General features: G+C 65.3%; 2 protein-coding genes across 3 annotated transcripts; both read right to left on the reverse strand.

Moving 5' to 3' along the window:
- Positions 1 to 1638: 1638 nt before the first annotated feature.
- On the reverse strand, positions 1639 to 13585 carry TAP2 (transporter 2, ATP binding cassette subfamily B member). 2 transcript variants are annotated; one of them, XM_039518980.1, is made up of 12 exons: positions 13491 to 13585; positions 11832 to 12356; positions 11504 to 11618; positions 10858 to 10988; positions 6771 to 6976; positions 5350 to 5547; positions 4695 to 4823; positions 3958 to 4146; positions 3143 to 3316; positions 2888 to 3047; positions 2147 to 2283; positions 1639 to 2037 (listed from the first exon to the last, which is right to left on the reverse strand). In XM_039518980.1, exons 2-12 carry the CDS (start codon positions 12340 to 12342, stop codon positions 1846 to 1848), a joined length of 2142 nt encoding a protein of 713 aa, XP_039374914.1. In that variant the 5' UTR covers positions 12343 to 12356; positions 13491 to 13585; the 3' UTR covers positions 1639 to 1845. The 2 variants fall into 2 exon arrangements, with proteins under 2 accessions (XP_039374914.1, XP_039374915.1); XM_039518981.1 differs by having other exon boundaries at positions 13317 to 13556.
- A 2211-nt stretch (positions 13586 to 15796) lies between these two features.
- LOC120394815 (proteasome subunit beta type-8-like) lies at positions 15797 to 18424 on the reverse strand. Its single transcript, XM_039518963.1, has 6 exons — positions 18296 to 18424; positions 17760 to 17895; positions 17414 to 17525; positions 17152 to 17281; positions 16282 to 16486; positions 15797 to 16033 (listed from the first exon to the last, which is right to left on the reverse strand). Exons 1-6 carry the CDS (start codon positions 18422 to 18424, stop codon positions 15945 to 15947), a joined length of 801 nt encoding a protein of 266 aa, XP_039374897.1. The 3' UTR covers positions 15797 to 15944.
- Between the last annotated feature and the right edge of the window lie 204 nt (positions 18425 to 18628).

The following is an 18628-nucleotide window of genomic DNA, read 5'->3' on the forward strand; positions in this document are numbered from 1 at the left end:
GTCCAGTTTAATGGGTGGCAGGTGAGGGGTGGGGGGGACTGGAGCAGGAGCGGCATTTACCAGCCCCCAGGCTCCTGCCCCTGACCTAGGCAAGGGGCTGGTGCCGCTGGGAGGCAGCACTGACAGCAGGGGCTGGGCGTCTGCTTCATCCTCCAGTCAATGTTACTGCGGCTGGTCCCCACCACCAGGGCGGCGCCGGTGCAGCTGCTCTGCTGGGCGAACACACTGCCTCTGCCGACAGGAGAGTGTCTCCCACCTGAGTCGGTGCTCCACCTCCCGGAGAGCGGACAGGAGCAGCCCTCCCCGTGACACAGCACTGGCTACACTGGGGGTGGGGGTCGGGGATCACCCCCTGAGCGATGGACAGCCATGGGGTCCCGTTCCTTCTGCTGCGCTCCCTGGCCCAGGCAGCCGACACACCCAGGAAGGGAGTTTGTACCTTTACCCTGGGTAAGCAGAACAACCTCCTGCACCCTCCCATGGGTGGGTGTCCCTAGGGGGGCTGCCACAACCCCCTTCCCCACCCTGCTCAGTGGAGCAGATTCGGTTCCATTCACTCCTCCAGAATCCCAGAGCCACAGCTCTGTGGGTGGAAGATGAACCAGAGCTGGTGTAGGACCTGCCCAAAAACACGCCCCCACACACCCCCATTGCTGTTACAGAGCAACAAACCCGTCCTCCAGAGCAGGGCTGGTATGAGAGACAGTTCTACAAACGCTGCACCCCAAATCTGTCCCGCCTGCTCCCCCCCTCCTTCAGCCACCTCACCCAGCACCACTGGTTCTGCCAGCTTAGTCCACAGAGGTTCAGGAGATAATTGTTATTGGTTAGATCGGGGGGCTGGAAGCCAGGACTCCTGGGTTCTCTCCCTGGCTCTGGGAGGGGAAGGTGGGGGGCTAGTGGATTATGGGGGGAGGGCTGGGACTCCACTGACTCGCTGTCTAATTTTGACAATCATTCCCCTGTTACTTTGCCTCAGTTTCCCCCTCTGGAGATCGTGATGTTGCCCAGGGGAGCGGAGAGATTCCATTCACCTTGTTAAGTTTCATTTAGCTCAGAGACGGTCAATGTTCCCACAGCCGCCATCGTTAACAGTCTGTCTCACCCCCGGCCTCCAGGCCTGTCTGACATTTCAGCATCAGTGACCCCCTGCCGGCCTCCGGCCCCCTCCCCAGGATCAGCTCTGCTCCGCCAGCCTGGGCTAGAAACCAGAGTGACCCCAGCCCCAGTGCTGACAGACAGCGGCTGCTGTTACTGCAAGACAGACCCACGTGCTCGGAGCCTGCAGCGCCTCCTGCTGGCTCTCCGCAGCCGTGCGCTGGCACTGCCCGGGCCGAGCCCCAGCCACACACTGACCCGCAATTCCCAGCTCTCCGGGCGGGCCACCGAGCACCAGCCTGGCCGGGAGCCCACGATCTTCATTAAACACGACTGGTTCCGTGGGGCGTTACAGCCACGGACGGTTCCATCGAGCGAACGCTGCAGCCCGGGGCTGGGGCACGGGACCAGCGACGGCGTTTCCAGCCAGAGACCGTCACAGACGCCGGTCGGATGTGTCACCTCTTTAATGTATCTTACAAAACACCCTACTCGCGCTCAGCCAGTCGAACACGCCTGCCCCCCGGGGACTCTCCGCACAGAACCGACACCCCAACGCAGGCGATAAACCAGTGACCCGACATCACACACTAATCAGCCGCTGTCAGGATGGTCCATGTCACCCTGGGCCGGGGGGAGGAGGGGCCGGGCCGTCAGGCTGGTGCTGGGCTATTCCCCGGGGCGGGGGGAGGAGGGGACAGCCCGTCAGGCTTGTGCTGGGCTATTCCCCGGGGCGGGGCGGGGGGGTTACTCGGCCAGGTCTCTCTGCACCAGTCTGTAGTAGGGCCCCTTGCGCCCCATCAGCTCGGCGTGCGTCCCCTCCTCGGCCACGGCCCCGCCCTCCAGCACCACGATCCGGTCGGCGTTCTCCACCGTCTGCATGCGGTGGGCGATCACCAGCACCGTCCAGGGCCCCCGGCTCAGCACCGACTGGCGGATCTAGGGGGAGGAGCAGAGCCGCGTTAGGATCCGTTCGCACACAATGCAGACCAGAGACACTCAGTCCAGCCGGGCTCGGAGTTCGGATCCCACCGCCCCCACCACTCACCGCGCATTCGCTCTCCGCGTCCAGCGCGCTGGTGGCTTCGTCCAGGATCAGCACGGCCGGCTGGCGGATCAGCGCCCGGGCGATGGCGATCCGCTGCTTCTGCCCCGCCGAGAGCTGCCCACCCTTCTCCCCCACATCTGCAGGGGGTGAGAGAGAGAGAGGGAGGGGTCAGGACTCCTGGGCTCTGTCCCAGCTCTGGGAGGGGAGTGGGGGCTGGTGGGTTAGAGCAGGGGGGGCTGGGAGCCAGGACTCCTGGGTTCTCTCCCCAGCCCTGGGAGGGGAGTGGGGTCTGGTGGGTTAGAGCAGGGGGGCCTGGGAGCCAGGACTCCTGGGTTCTCTCCCCGGCTCTGGGAGGGGAGTGGGGGCTGGTGGGTTAGAGCAGGGGGGGCTGGGAGCCAGGGCTCCTGGGTTCTATCCCAGCTCCGGGAGGGGAGTGGGATCTGGTGGGTTAGAGCAGGGGGAACTGGGAGCCAGGACTCCTGGGTTCTCTCCCTGGCTCTGGGAGGGGAGTGGGGGCTGGTGGGTTAGAGCAGGGGGGGCTGGGAGCCAGGACTCCTGGGTTCTCTCCCCGGCTCTGGGAGGGGAGTGGGGGCTGGTGGGTTAGAGCAGGGGGGGCTGGGAGCCAGGGCTCCTGGGTTCTCTCCCCAGCTCTGGGAGGGGAGTGGGGTCTGGTGGGTTACGGGGGAGTGGGGGGGCGGACATTTCCCAGAAGCCCTTGCAGCGCAGGCAGTGGTGACTCACCTGTCTCAAAGCCCCTGTCCAGCTCTGCGATGAAGCCGGAGGCCTGGGCCGCTCTGGCCGCCCTGGTGACCTGCTCCTCCCCGCAGCCCCCAAGCCCGTAGGCGATGTTCTCCCGGATGGAGCCGGAGAAGAGGACGGGCTCCTGCCCCACCAGGGCCACCTGCCGGCGAGAGGGGGCGGCGTTAGGGGCTGAGACCTGCCCAGCTCGTCACACCCAGTGAGCAGCAGCCCAGCCCCTGCCCCCGCTGCCCTCACCTGGCGGTGCAGGTACCGGTGCTCGTACTCCCGGAGGGGGGCCCCGTCCAGCAGGATCTCCCCGGCCTGGGGCTCATAGAACCGCTCCAGCAGCCCCACACACGTGCTCTTCCCGCTGCCATTCAGCCCCACCAGCGCCGTCACCTCCCCAGGGCGCAGCTCGAAGGACACGGCCTGGGACAGCGGGGAGAGTGTCAAAGTGCCTGTCGCACGGGGGGATCACAGGGGCTGGGAGCCAGGGGGATCCTCTCCCCAGGGGAAAGGCCTGGGGCTGTGAGCTGGGGGATCCCCTCCCCGGGGGCTGTGAGCCAGGGAATCCCCCCCCCCTCGGGGGAAAGGCCTGGGGCTGTGAGCTGGGGGATCCCCTCCCGGGGGGCTGTGAGCCAGGGAATCCCCCCCCCTCGGGGGAAGGGCCTGGGGCTGTGAGCTGGGGGATCCCCTCCCGGGGGGCTGTGAGCCAGGGAATCCCCCCCCGGGGTAAAGGCCTGGGGCTGTGAGCTGGGGGATCCCCTCCCTGGGGGTTGTGAGCCAGGGAATCCCCCCCCCCCCGGGGTAAAGGCCTGGGGCTGTGAGCTGGGGGATCCCCTCCCCGGGGGCTGTGAGCCAGGGAATCCCCCCCCGGGGTAAAGGCCTGGGGCTGTGAGCTGGGGATCCTCCTGGGGTTGTGAGCCAGGAATCCCCGGGGTAAAGGCCTGGGGCTGTGAGCTGGGGGATCCCCTCCCCGGGGGCTGTGAGCCAGGGAATCCCCCCCCCCCCGGGGGAAGGGCCTGGGGCTGTGAGCTGGGGGTGGGGTGTAGCCGCCCCGCTGCAGGTACCTGTAGGACCTGGCGGTCCGGGCAGGAGGGGTAGGAGAAGGAGACGTCGCGGAAGGAGACGTGTCCCTGCAGCGACTCCGGCGCCCGCGTCCCGTCGGTGCGCACGGCCGGCTCCCGGTCCAGGTACTCGAACACCTTCTCCGCCGCCCCCACGTTGCTCAGCAGGTCCCCGTACATGTACACCAGGGTCTGGGGCCGGTGGGAGAGTGAGTCAGGGACCGGCCTACACTTAAAAGTTAGGTCAACCCAGCCAGCTAACAGTCAGGGTGTGAAACGCCCCGGCCACTGTAGCTATGGTGACAAAACCCCGGTGCAGACCCAGCTAGGCCGAGGGACGGTTGGTTCTGTCAACGGAGCTACCATCGTTCAGGGAGGTGGGGAGTTCCCACAGCGATGGAGAAATCCCTTCCATCGGCGCAGGCTGTGTCTACACCATGAGGCTACACCAGCATCACTACGCTGCCATAGTTACACTGGCAGAGTCTGTCGTGTAGACATATCCAGAGACAGGGAGACGGACGGATGAGGCAGGGCTGGATGGGTGGATGCACAGAGCCAGAGTGAGCTGTGTGGAGGGATGGAAGGGTGGGGGGTGGAGCGGTAGATGGATGGATGTTGGGGGAATGTGGGGACGGATGGATGGGTGGGTGGCAGTGAGGATGGATGGATGCGCAGATGATGACGGACCAGTCGCTGTGACCCTAGTACGGCCCCGTCCCTGGCGCAGGGCCCCTCACCTGCACGTAGCTGCCCACGTCCCCCTGGTAGAGGATGAAGGAGATCAGGCTGCCCTTGCTCAGGAGCCCGGCGCGGATCTGCTGGTACCCGCAGTACAGCATCAGCACCTGCACGGCCAGCTGCAGCAGCTGCGGGGGAGACAGAGTCATGTGGGGAGCAGACAGGGGGGTGCCCCAAGCCTGAAATCAGCATCCCTCAGCCCCGCTGCCGACTGGCTGCATGACCAGCAGCTCCCTCAGATGCCTGGGTCCCCCTCCCCCCACCCATCTGCTTGCAAAATGCCCTGCTCCCCAGCTCATGTCAGACCATGAACCTGCCATCCCCGGACGCCTGGGTCCCTTGTTCTCCAGCTAATCCACTGCATCAGGAACTGCCATGCCCGGATGCCTGGGTCCCCTCTCCCACTGAGTCACAAAGCGCATTCCCTGGACACCCCTGTCCCTGAATAATCAGCTACCATCCCCTGGGGCCTGGGTCCCCTCTCACTGGCTCCCCTGTCAAATCATGCCCATTTTCCCTGGATGCCTGGGTCCCCTCCCCAGGTCTCCTCCCCAGCTCCCCCTTCAGATCCAGAACTACCTCCCTCAGACACCTGAGTCTCTTCCCCCGTCCCCAGCTGCCTCCCCCGGACGCCTGGGTCCCTTCCCGGCTCACCCGGCGGAAGAGCAGGTAGAGCGCCCTCTCCAGGTCGCGGCGGTTCTTCAGCCGGTGGGTCTCGGCCAGCGCCGCCTCGTAGCGCCGCGACTCCTCCTCCTCGGTGGCGAAGCTGCGCACGGTCTCGATGGAGGAGACCGACTCGCGCACGACCTCGCCGGAGCGCGCCAGGGAGTCCTGGATCCCCTTCAGCACGGCCTGGGGGGGGGGGGGGGGCATGGGTCAGAGACGTCACAACCCGCCCATTGCGTCTGGGCTCCTGCTTAGTCCCGGCCAGCGAATCGCCCCCAGGATCCAGCCCCATAACCCGCCTGGTGTGGAGCTCTGAGGAGATTCTCAAATCTCGATCTGTCCCTGGGTCAGCTGGTGCAGTGGCTAATCCCCTCCCTGGTAAACCTCTGCCCCTTGTTTCCAGTCTGAATTAATCTCACATCCGCTCCCAGAGGCTGCCTCTCGTTCTGCTTTGTCGGGGAGACCAGAGCCTCTGCTCCCAGAAATCTGCCCCCCGTGTGGGTCCTGACCGACTGGGATCAAATTACCCCTGAATCCTCCTGTGGATAAACTATGTAGCCGGAGGCCCAGGTTTGGAGAGGGCAGGTGTCGCTGCACTCAGCGTTGCAAGGCCTGATTGATTTAGGAGCCTAGTATGTTCAAAAGGGGGTTAGGCACAATCAAGGGGATTTGGGCTCCCAAGTGCCTAAACCCCTTTTGAAATGGAGGCAAGCTCCTAAATCAATCAGGCCTTGCAGGGCTGAGTGCAGTGACACCTAAATACCTTTAAACCACTCAGCCGGAGCTCCTGGAGTCTCCAGACCACAAGGCAGCTTTATATAGCCCAGGGTCATGTCTGCCCTCTAATCACAGCATCACACAGAGCTGCTCATCCCGCGTGACCTCTCTCTCTCCTGTCCAGTCACTGCTTCCTAGGACGGAGCCCCCAGCCCCACCAAGTGTGACCCGCATCACTGGCTCCGCGGTGTCTGACCTGGCACCTGGCTGAGTGATCTGTATTACAATAGGGCCCTGCAGCTGTCCTGGCCCAGGTGCCCACTGCGCTAGGCACTGTACAAACACAGAACAGAATGACGGGCCCTGCCCCAGGGAGCTCACAGTTCTGTTTGAATGGGCCCCGCTCGCTGTGTGTGACTGACCGTCCCCATCACGGTGTCACCTGCAGACTAACCAGCCTGGGGTCTAACTTGCCCCCCAGATCCAATAACGACCCTGGACAGCACTGGGGGAGAACAGCCCTGCGGGACCCTCCAGAAACACCCCACTGGAGGGCGACCCTCTCTGGGATCAGAGAAGGGAACTTCCTAAAGGGGCTGCCCCCCTGCGCTGGGGGTCTGGGACACCACATCCTAGGAGGAGGGCGTCTCCCTGGATCAGGGCGGTAAGGGGTGGTCTCCCCGGCCCCGTACCTCGTGGCGGGTGTCGTAGACCTTCTCAGCAGCCATGGTGAGGGGCATCTCAACGAGCGTGAGCAGCGTCAGGCGCCAGGACAGCCCCAGCATGAAGCCGTACAGCCCCAGCGCCTTCACCAGGCTGCGCAGGAAGATGTTGGCGTTGGCCGGCACCGAGCGGCTCATCATGGTGGTGTCCCTGGAGAGGCGCGAGGTCAGCTCCCCTGGGGGGGGAAGGGAACAGGGTGAGACACGGATCCGCCCAGAGAGAGGTCCCTGGTTCTGTGGGGGTGTGACGACCTCAATGTTACCTCTGAATACTGGGGGGGGGCCTCAGTTCCTGGCCGACCTTCTGTCTCCTGGCAACTAATGGCCTGGGCCCTTCCCCCCCGCGAGGGGATGCTAAAGGTGGAGGAGAACAAAGGGGTCAGGTGACCCCCTGGCCCAGGGAAGGAGCTGAGCAGAGGAGGAGGGACTGGAGGGGGGTCAGTCTGGAGCTGGCTGGGGACGAGGAGTGAGGGCAGACGGGGTCTGGTTCACTGCCCCCAGAATGGACCCAGCCGAGGGGTCTGGTTCTCTGTACCTACAAGCTCTGTTTTAGCCCCTGTTCCTGTCACCGAATAAACCTCTGTGTCCCCAGCTGGCTGAGAGTCACGTCTGACTGCGAAGTGGGGGGGCAGGACCCGGTGGCTTCCCCAGGACCCCGCTGGGGCAGGCTCGCCGTGGGAAGCACACGGAGGGGCAGAGGATGCTGAATGCTCCAGGGTCAGACCCAGGAGGTGAAGCCGTGGGAGCTTCTTGCCCTGCAGACAGGCTGCTCCGAGGGAGAGGAGGCTCCCCAGGGTCCTGCCTGGCTCGGTGGGGAGCAGTTCCAGAGCAGCGCCCGGGGACTCCGTGACAGCTGGTGGTAGCGGTGGGATGGACTGCACCCCGTGAATGGCGCTTCTTGCAGTAAGTGACTGGGGAGCAGTAAAACGAAGGGGGGATGATGAGGACCAGGCCTGCTGAAGGCTCAGAGAGGGACGGTTTCAGGGGGTGGTTAACCTCTGGGAGTGTGTGACCAGCGAGAAGGACTGTTGGAGTAACGGGGTCCCCCTGAGGACTCCAGTGAGCAGTCTTGGGGCGGAGGAGCTGCCGCCCGACCCTGGGAGAGAGAAGGATTTTTGCAGTAGCAGGGTTCCCCTGGGGATTGCAGGAGCAGTCCCAGGGGCGGAGGAGTCTGCAGCTCGACCCTGGCAGAGAGGTGGTGACCACGAGAAGGGCTGGCACGCCAGGGGTTCTTCCTGGAGCCATGGGGGAGCCAAGAGCACCCAGGCCTGTGAGTCCAGAGCCACTTGGGAGCGGTGCAGTGATGGCCTGTCACCATCTCCTTGAGAAGGACATTGTGCTCCTGTGCACACAGAGAGGGTGACGGATGGGGAAGTTCACCCAGGCACAGTTAATCGTGCAGCTGGAGGAGGAGGACAAGGACCGCTCTGAGGAGCGGATTCCTGACCCAGATGGGGCTACAAGAGGCTCTGGGAGCAGCTGGAGCAGCAGCCAGGCATCCCCGGGAGTCTGGTCCCCAACCAGACGAGGGTCTTCACGCTCGGGTTCCCCATCAGGGGATCGGAGACGGATGGGATGGGAGCAGAGCCCGAGAGAGCGAGAGGTTGTGAGAGAGAGCGAGAGCCCAAGGAAAAGCTGCAGGAGAAGCAGCAGCAGCCTGGACTGGCGATGGTGGAGCGGGGAGACATAGGGGGCTGCCCGGGGTCCGTGGGGAAACCTGCCTGGGGTGGCGAGACCCTGGGACAGAGAGAACTGGGGTGGTGCAGCCGCAGATGCTGAGGGGCTGGGTGACCTGGGTGAAGGTCCCCGGGGTGAAGCCCCTCGCCCTGCCTATGGCCCGGATCCCTGTGCAGCCCCAGGAGGGGTCGGGCTGGCTGGTCGCTGGGGTTCTCCAGGATATCGGCTGGGGGGCCCTGTTGGGGGGTGACTGTGTCTCTTTGGGACAGGATCCAGGCCCTGCTCCGGTAATGGCCGAGGGTTTGAATTCGGATCTAGGGAACCAATTGGCAGGGATGGAAATGGTCAGTGAAAATGCAAATGACCCGGCTGGCAGTGGGGAGGGGCTGCTGGGCTCAGGATACCTGCCTGCCTGTAACCAGCCCCCTGGGGCTGAGGTGGGGGAGAGATGCTCCCCGCCCCCCTGCACACCGGAGAGGGGGCTCACGCTGGCTCTGAGGCTGTGACCAGAGCAGAGAGCTCGCTGCCTGCCCCCACGGGGACAGCCAGGGCAGCGCTGAGCACGGGGGGAGCTGAGACCCCAGCTGAGTGGGGGGACACCCAGGCAGGGCAGTTCGGCTGCCAACCAGGTTTGCCTGGTCCAGACGTGCTACTGGGAAGTGATTCCACAGCAGGGAGGGAGCTACCAGGGACAGGGCTCAGGGGGGCTGTGACCCCAGGCCCAGCCAGCGAGAGGGAGCAGGTCCCACTCCCTGCCCCAGCAGCTGAATCCCAGACCGAGCTGCGGAAGGGTCCCTCCTTGGAGAAGCTGAGGGGACTTGCTGGCCCCAGCGCTGCAAACCCCCTTGGGGACGGCTGCAGGGACAGAGTCCTGCGGGAGAAGGGATCCCTGTACCAGGAATGGGCTCCCCAAGGGGAAGGAGAACTGGGGGGGATCGGGAGGCAGCTGGTGGGGCCCCAGGAATCCACAGGGTTCTTCCCTCTCGAGCTGCTGGATGGGAGGAGAGTGAGGGGGCCCCTGGACCTGGAAGGGGAGGATTGGGAGGAGAAGGGGGCAGACCCCCTGGGGGATCTCTTCCCTGAGGTGGGATCCAATCTCCCCATCAGGTGTTCCCCGTTCAGAGTCACTGGGGAAGCAGCCCAGAACCTGGGGAGAGAGGTCAAGGACCTGCTGGCTTTAGATGGGATCCAGCCGTTCAACAGCCCATGGGCCTCATCCATGGGGCTGGTCCCCAAGGGAGACAGGATGATCTGGAAGCTTGAAGCCATCGCGGTGTCCGATGCCGACCCCCTGCCTAGGCCTGGGGAGAGTCTAGACAAGCCGAGGGGGATGGAGAACCTGGCCCTGGCAGACACTGATAACAGGTGCATCTTTAGCCAGACCTGGGAGGAACAGGTGTCCCAGGTGAAGAGGGGGCTGGGCTGCCCCGAGGAGGTGGGACTGACGGTAACAGCTGGACAGTGCAAGGTGGGGGCGGCAGAGGGGGTGTATCTGGGCCACAAGGTGGGGAGCGGCTGCCCAAGCCCAGAGCTGGCCAAGGCCAAGATGGGGGCTCTTAACCAAGGGAGCCCGAATCGCAGCCCAGGGCGCTGGGAGAGACCCCAGCCCAGGTTGAACCCCAGGGGTATTGGGCTGGCAAAAGGGTTCGAGCCGCATAAACCTTCCCACATGCGGCCTGCGAGTGCCATCGAGCACCCCCAGCCTAAGGGAGGGCGCGAGACTGGACTGTCCTGGTGTAACCCCCACCAAGGAATGGGAGGGCTGTTGGGGCGTCCCTGGGAACGTGGGTAGGTTCGAACTGCCCCAGGTCACTGGCTGAAGTGACCTCGCTCAGTTCAGTCTTGAAGGGGGGAGAGATGTGACGAACTGGGAATGTTCTTAATGTTCCCTCTGAATCCTGTGTTGGTGCCTCAGTTTCCCCTCTGCAGTTCTTAATATCTAGGTGGTGGATCAGGGGGTGTGGTTGCTGCAGAGGAAGGGGACAGTGCCCCTAAATGCCTGGCACTCTGTCTCCTAGCAACTGATGGCCTGGGCAGCTTCTTGCCCTGCAGACAGGCTGCTCCGAGGGAGAGGAGGCTCCCCAGAGTCCTGCCTGGCTTCGTAGGGAGCAGTTCCAGGGCATCACCTGGGGACTCCGTGACGGGGGGTGGGGGCTGCAGGGAGCCAGATGTGGGGCAATGAAGAGAGGAGCGGATGGGGAGTGAGAGGGAGCAGATGCCTGTGGGGGGATATGAGGAGATGCGCGGGGTTGGGGGTTCACTGGGAGGGGAGTGAGTGCCAGTTGGGGGAGCTTGGGGAGGGGACACCAGAGGGTGCCATGGGGAGGATGCCAGTGGAGGAAGCTGGGGAGGATGCCGGGGCTGGGCGGGCGGGACTCACCTGTTTTGACCTGCTGGAAGAAGGCCAGGTCCTGGCGCACCAGGGAGGAGAAGAGGAGCTGGCGGATGCGGATGTTGAGCCGGGAGAGTGTGAACATGAAGAGCCCCCCGCGGCAGCCGGCGGCCAGGGAGCTGGGGGACAGACAGACGCTCATCGTGCTAAAGGGTTGTCCTGTAACCCATCGCACGTCCCCCTCTGCTGGGAGCTGTGTGGGGGTGATGGGGGGAAATCACGCCCCCAGGGCGCCGGTCCCTTGGAGAGCGCAGTGCAAGGCCTGGGGGGTCTCTCCCTGGGGCTAGGGGTCTCGTGAGGGGCACTGGGGATCTCGCCCCGATGCTGGGGTCCCATGAGGGGCTCTGGGGGGCTCACCCCAGGGCTGGGAGGTCCCATACAGGGTACTGGAGGGGTCTCCCTAGGGCTGGGAAATCCCATAGGGGCCCTGGGGGACATTCCCTGGGGCTGGAAGCCCCATGAGGGGCACTGGGGGCTCTCCTCAGGGCTGGGAGGTCCCACAGGGGCACTGGGGGGCTCGCCCCAGGGCTGGGGGGTCCCACAGGGGCTCCGGGGGCCTCGCCACAGGGCTGGGGGGTCCTGTGAGGGGCACTGGGGGGGCTCGCCCCAGGGCTAGGATGCCAGGGGGTCTCACCTGCCGAAGGAGGCCAGGCACATGAGGCCGATGGCGATGGAGAAGGCATCGGGGTCGTAGGCGCTGCCCAGGATGTCGATGACGCGCCCCGTGTAGTAGGGGATGAAGGTCTCACCTGCCGGAGACAGGGCAGCGCTGGAGGGACCAGAGGCCCAGAGAGAACAAGGTCTCCCCACCCCCCCGAGCACCCCTTCCGCCCCGTCACCCTGTATCACACCACTGGGCCCATCCAGCCCCTGACCCACATAACCCATCGGGGGGGTCTGGGCATCCTGCCCCCTGGATTTCCCACCCCAGGGGTCCGTGCCCCCCCCCCCGCCCCACTCACCGATCACAGCCAGGGTGAGGAAGACGAAGGCCCCGGACAGGAAGGGCACGTCGGGCCGGGACAGTCCCACCAGCCGGCGCAGGGTGGCCCTGGACTCCCGCTCCGTGTCCTCAGCACCAGGCCCCCCAGCCCTGTCCCCCTGCCCCAGGGCCCCCCAGGTGAGCTGGGCCAGCCCCACTGCCCCATAGCTCAGCAGCAGCCAGGCCCAGGGGGCGCCGGCCAGCAGGGCAGGGGGCACGTCGGGCAGGGGCAGGCAGCTCCGCAGGGTGAGGTACAGGGCGGGCAGCAGGCACAGGGCAGCCAGGGCCCTGGGGGGGGGCAGGCGGGGCCGATCCGGGGCCAGCAGCCCCCAGGCCCCCCAGAGCCCCAGGAAACGCACAGCAGCCTCCAGCCAGGTGGCCGGCAGCCCCAGGGGGGCCAGTGCGGGGGTGCCCCAGCCCAGCAGGGCCAGCAGGGCCAGGTCGCAGAGCAGCAGGGGGCCGCCCAGACGCAGGGTGAGGGGCAGCGGCATGGCAGCGGCAGGGCCTGTGGAGAGAATTGGGGGGACTATTTGGTGGGAAAATAACTTTTACCTACCCTGTAACCCGGTACCCCAAACTCACCCCAACCCTGTACCCCACAGCTCTCTAACCCTCACCGCACCCTGACCCATTAACCTTAACCCTGCCCCCAGCCCCACTAACCCTGAACCCCATCGCTCCCAGAACTACCAACCCCACCCCTAGGGGGCGCTGTGAACATTGATCTCCTCCACTAACAATCCTAATTCAGCAGCCTCCGGGGTGCGCCCCAGTGACCTGGCAAAGGTGCCCAGTAACTCCCCCCCCCCTAGCTCCCAGCCCCTTCCCAGTAACACCCTATAATCCCCCAGTAACCCCCCAACCCCGGGCTCCCAGCCCCTTCCCAGTAACACCCTATAATCTCCCAGTAACGCCCCCACCCCGCGCTCCCAGCCCCTTCCCAGTAACACCCTATAATCCCCCAGTAACCCCCCAACCCCGGGCTCCCAGCCCCTTCCCAGTAACACCCTATAATCCCCCAGTACCCCCCCGGGCTCCCAGTCCCTCCCCAGTAACACCCTATAATCCCCAGTACCCCCGGGCTCCCAGTCCCTCCCAGTAACACCCTATAATCCCCCAGTACCCCAGGCTCCCAGTCCCTCCCCAGTAACACCCTATAATCCCCAGTACCCCGGGCTCGAGTCCCTCCCCAGTAACACCCTATAATCCCCAGTACCCCCGGGCTCCAGTCCCTCCCCAGTAACACCCTATAATCCCCAGTACCCCCAGGCTCCCAGTCCCTCCCCAGTAACACCCTATAATCCCCCAGTACCCCCGGGCTCAGTCCCTCCCCAGTAACACCCTATAATCCCCCAGTACCACCCCGGGCTCCCAGTCCCTCCCCAGTAACACCCTATAATCCCCCAATACCCCCCCCCGGGCTCCCAGCCCCTTCCCAGCAGTAACTTGCACGCGCTCTGCCCACCGAGCGATGATGGGGACGGGCCAGGACACTCCTGTGTCTCTCGCTCCCAAGCGCCCCCCGGCCCTGGGCATCTACACTGGCTCCAGCCATCCGCCAATCCCTCCCCGGCTCCCTGGGCCCGGTGCCCTGCCCGCTCCCTGGCCCTGTGCAGGGGCAGCCCCCCGGGCCCGGTACCTGCAGCTCCGGCTCCCGGGCCCGCTGGTTCCGCGGCGCCGCACGCACCGGAGTCAGACCCGGCTGGTTTCGCTTTTCGGGGGAATCCCGGCGCCGCGGCCCCGCCCGCTGCGGGTCCCGGCTGCGGCCGCCAGAGGGAGCCCGGGCTGCACCTGTCCCCACACCTAGCTCAGCTCCCGGTCCCAGGGGGCAGCTCCGTGCACAGGGCCAGGGGGTAATGCCCCAGTGCGGCCCCTGCCCCAGCCCCAACCCGCTTCCTTCCCCTGGCCCCTCTCCACGCCGGGATCCTGCACCTGACACTCCTGTCCCACCCCTGTCACCCGCTCTGATCCCAGCACTGTCCCCACCCGGCTCCAGCCCAGCCAGGGGCTCCCCCCGGGCCCCAAATGCTCCAGGGCAGGGCACCGAGGGCAGGGGCAGTTTGAATCGGCTGCTCTCTAGAGGTGAAGCGTCCCCCCTCGCCCCCTCCTTCCTGGCAGGGTTCCCAGCAGGGCTTCCTTCCTAAGGAAAGAGGGGCCAGGGCTCAAGCACGTTTTTCACTTTCATAACTGAACTGCCAGGCCCGGAGGCGCCAGGCTCTGAACTGCCAGGCCTGGAGGTGCCGGGGCTCTGAACCGCCAGGCCCGGAGGCGCCGGGCTCTGAACCGCCAGGCCCGGAGGCGCCGGGCTCTGAACCGCCAGGCCCGGAGGTGCCGAGCTCTGACCCGCCAGGCCCGGAGGCGCCGAGCTCTGAACTGCCAGGCCCGGAGGCGCAGGGGCTCTGAACCGCCAGGCCCGGAGGTGCAGGGGCTCTGAACCGCCAGGCCCGGAGGTGCAGGGGCTCTGAACCGCCAGGCCCGGAGGCGCCGGGCTCTGAACTGCCAGGCCCGGAGGTGCCAGGCTCTTAACTGCCAGGCCCGGAGGTGCCAGGCTCTGAACTGCCAGGCCCGGAGGTGCAGGGGCTCCGCCCTGCCAAGCCCTGGCAGGAATTAAGCCCTCGTTCACAGACCTCTGCGGGTGGTACGGGGTTGTCCGCGTGCTCCCAATGGGCTCAGGGCCATGCACCCCCCGAGGGCTCCAGGAAGGGGTGCTGCAGGCTCGGGGAAAGAGGCTGCTGGCGGCCACTCCCCATCTACTGGCCCATGGGGTTTGGAGAGGACCAGAGCCCTTCGGGGTAACGCTAAGGGGTCTGGGAACAGGCTGGCAGTTCATGCTGGGGGGAGGGGGAAATACTGTCCAGCTCAGAGAGGGGGGGGTGTCTATGGGGATAGAGAGATACATTAGGATCTGTTCAGCCCACCCCCTCCTAATCCCTTCCCTACTAGACACCCACCCACCTAGCGAGTGGTGCCCAGAGCCACATGCACCCTACGCAGGGCGCCTACCATTGTCAGGGAGCCAACTGGGGAAAGGGCCGCCGGGGGGGGGGGAGGAGGGGCAGTTTGTCCCAGGCCTGCCGTTTCAGAGGGCCCCCAAACAGAGTGGCACTGACCCCGCGCACCGGCTTGCACGCAACGCCACTCGCTGTAATTTACTTTTTAACGGACTGGCTCTGAGTAATATAAAAAGGGTACGTGTAGGCGCCATGCAAAGTTAAGGTGCGAGTGGGTCAGTTGTGTGTGTCTCATGAAGAATTTCCGGAGGTGCCTCTGTATCTCTCTGTCCCCATACACGCACCCCTATCAACAGCCATCCCTGGATCCCGTCTCTCTCTCTCAGTATTCATGCATCTGGCTCATCGTCGTCCCTTGCTCCTGACACGCTTGGACAGCGAGGTGAAAGCCCAGATGTTATTTGAAACCGACGGGGAATCCCCTTGTTTCCGGGGACGTCCTCCAGCTGCCCTGTGTCCGGACGAGGTGTCTGAATTGGCGGGTTCTGACTTTAGGATTCTCTGATTCCAGACACAGCCAGGGACATGTATTTTGAGGGATGAGCGATGCCGAATACCCACAGGATAAAATGCGAGCTGCTGTCTCTGTGACCGTCCACAGGGCGCGGGGGCCAGTTCTCCATGGATTGTTCAGCTGCCAGGAACCCCAGGAGCAGCACCTGGCTCTTTGAACTGACAGTCCATAGGCCATTGGGGGTGTAGGGCTGGGCTAGCAGGGGGGCTGTGGCTCAGGACTGAGGGGTCCAGCGCAGCTGTGTGGGAGGTGCCCAGGGCTGGGATACCAGGTCAGGTCTCTAAACTTGCATTAAACCCCTGAATTTCTTTGGCTCCCCCATTGCCTTAATCACTAAATCCATCTCCCCCTAATTAGCCCCAGATCCCCTTGTGCCACCCCCTGCCCCTCACTCCCTTCCCAAATCCAAGGACAGCTGCAGTTGGTCCAGCTTAACTTTATTCCATCTCACACACACACAGAAACTCTTTATCATTTCATCAAACCCGTGTCCCACTCTCCCCCAGCCCCGGTCGCTGCAGCCCTGAGTCTCCCTCAGCCCTGAATCAGGAGCCACTTGGTTCCCATCTCATTTCTTGGCGTCCGCGTACTGGTGCAGCAGGTCGCTGACGTCCGTCCGGCCGACCCGGATCCAGCCGTCCTCCTTCATGTGATACACTGGGGGGAACACGGGAGTCAGGGCAGCCAGGAGTGACAGTGACTCACAGCAGCCAGCCCGGGTGCGGTTAGGGGACAAGGATAGGATTGGCCCAGAACCCAGGTATCCGGGATGATGCTCCTCCCTAGGGTCCCATGGTGCTCCCAGCCCCCTGGGTGGGGATGGACTGGGACCCAGGTGTCCAGGACTACAGAGCAGGGCAATCTCTCCCAGGGTCTCCATCATCCCTCCCTCCTCATGCTCTTACTGTTGACGACGCCCCCGGAGTAGGCGTCGCGGTGGGTGGCGTAGGAGATGGCGCGGCGCCCCAGGTCGTAGGCCTCCTCCACGCTGAGGTCGGGCCGGTACCCGCTGTCCATCACCCCGTAGGCGTAGGGCTTCCCGCTGCCCGTGGAGAACATGGGGCCGGAGAGACGCGCCCCGTGATCGTCCACGTAGTACAGGCCGGGGCCCTGCGGGGATGGATGCGGGAGGGTTAGCTGAGGGGAAGCAGGGGGTTGTAAATGATACATGGGGTCAATATGGGCAAGATATGGGGAGGGTCAGAGCATAGGTGCTGGAACTAGGGGGGCTGGGGGCTGCCGCACCCCCTGGATTGAAGTACTTTCCATTATATACTTTGGTTCAATGACTCTCAGCACCCCCACTATGCAAATTGTCCCAGCATCAATGGGTCAGAGACAGGGTGCTCAGAGGTATATAGGGTAGGCGCTCAGAGATGGGGGCATGGGGGCTACAGGGTGGGAGCAGCTCAGGGACGGGAATCCCCATAAGGCAGGGGTCTCATAGATGGAGCTCACCAGGAGATGGGGGTACAGGATGTGGGGGTTCAGGGATGGGGGACTGGGGCCATGGGGTGGGGTCTCAGGGTCAGGGGGTTCAGAGATGGGGGCATGGGGGCTACAGGGTGGGGGCTCAGAGATGGGGGCGTGGGGCTACAGGGTGGGAGCAGCTCAGGGACGGGAATCCCCATAAGGCAGGGTCTCATAGATGGAGCTCACCAGGAGATGGGGGTACAGGATGTGGGGGTTCAGGGATGGGGGACTGGGGGCATGGGGTGGGCTCTCAGGGTCAGGGGGTTCAGAGATGGGGGAGTGAAGGATCTCAGGCCCGGTACCTTCTTGTCCCAGCCGCAGATCATGCTGCCCACCGACAGCCCCATGCCCCGGTACTCGCACAGCATGTTCGACAGCAGCTTGGAGGCGGCCGAGACGCTGATCCGCTCCTTGTTCCGCAGGGCGTAGAGCCTGGGGGGATGTGGGGGGTGGGGGAAAGGCAGGGTGAGTTCGGGCTCCTCTCTCTCTGTCCCACACACACACTAGCCGAACTAGCAGGAGCAGCCCACACACACACACACACACACACACATGGGTGGGCACCTGCAGTGCTTGGCGAGGAGCCGCTCCCAGTACTGGCAGTCGGCGGCGCTGCCCGACATGGTGCCCAGCAGGTAGGGGTTGATCTCGATCACCTTGTTGAACTGCAGGGTGGCTGCGTGGAGAGACGGGCAGGGATGTTACTGGGGGCCCCGCTACGGAGACCCACCCCCAGGCTCAGGAGGGGCGGGGGTGGGTGTTTCTCTCTGGGCCCAGCATCTGGGCACATCATGAACTGGGCGAGTAGCACTCCCAGCCAGCCCGTACCCTGGGGTGACCCAACCAGCCCAAGGGGGGGAGCCCAGATGAATGGGGGAGGGCAAAACCCCGGTGTGGGGGAGGGGCTCACAGATGTAGCTGCCGGCCGATGCCCGGGAGTCGGTGGCCACGACGACCCCGTGCTGGAATTTGAAGGCCAGAGTGGTGGTGCCGTGGGCCAGCTGGATCCGCACCCGGTCCCGGCCCCCCTCCGAGTCCGTCGGCACACACGGGGCCGGCGGGGGGGGGGTGGGGGAGAGAGGGGGCGGGGGGGCTCTGCAACCCTGCCCCCCCTGCCCAGAGCAGTACCCCCTCCCTGCCCCCCCATGGCACTTCCTCCTCTGCCCCCCCACCCAGCCTGCCCCTGCCCAGAGCAGTACCCCTCCTGCCCCCACCTCTATGGCACTTCCTCCTCTGCCCCACCACCAGGGCACTGGTCCCATCCTGCCCCTGCCCAGAGCAGTACCCCTCTCCCCACCCCCATGGCACTTCCCCTCTGCCCCACCACCAGGGCACTGCCCCAGCCCGCCCCCATGCCCAGGGCATTGACCCCCATCCCCACCTCCACCCCCTACTGCACCGAACCCCGGCACTACCCCCCATGGCGCTGCGCTCCCCCGCACTGACCTGCTCCCCTGGGCAGGGCCAGCTCAGGCGCCCGCAGGCCGAAGCTGTAGTGATCGGGTCCCCGGAGCAGCGGCGGCTCCGGGGGCGGCCGTCCCAGCCCCGGGGCCCGCAGACTTCAAACAGCGCCATCCACCTCGCTGCGACTCCCGCCTGGCTCTGAGCGCCGGGGGAAGAGAAACCGAAAGCGGCAGCTGGGGAGGGACCGTCCCGCCCTGCCCGGCCCGGCCAAGGGCGCGCTGGAGAGGAGCGCACGGAGCGCGCACGGGGCGCCCTGGGGAGGGGCGCAGTGGGAGGGGATGAGAGCGCAGGGGGGTTTCATGGGGCGCTGGGGAG

The sequence above is a fragment of the Mauremys reevesii genome, unplaced genomic scaffold, assembly GCF_016161935.1.
Source record: "Mauremys reevesii isolate NIE-2019 unplaced genomic scaffold, ASM1616193v1 Contig8, whole genome shotgun sequence".
NCBI classification, from domain to species: domain Eukaryota; kingdom Metazoa; phylum Chordata; order Testudines; family Geoemydidae; genus Mauremys; species Mauremys reevesii.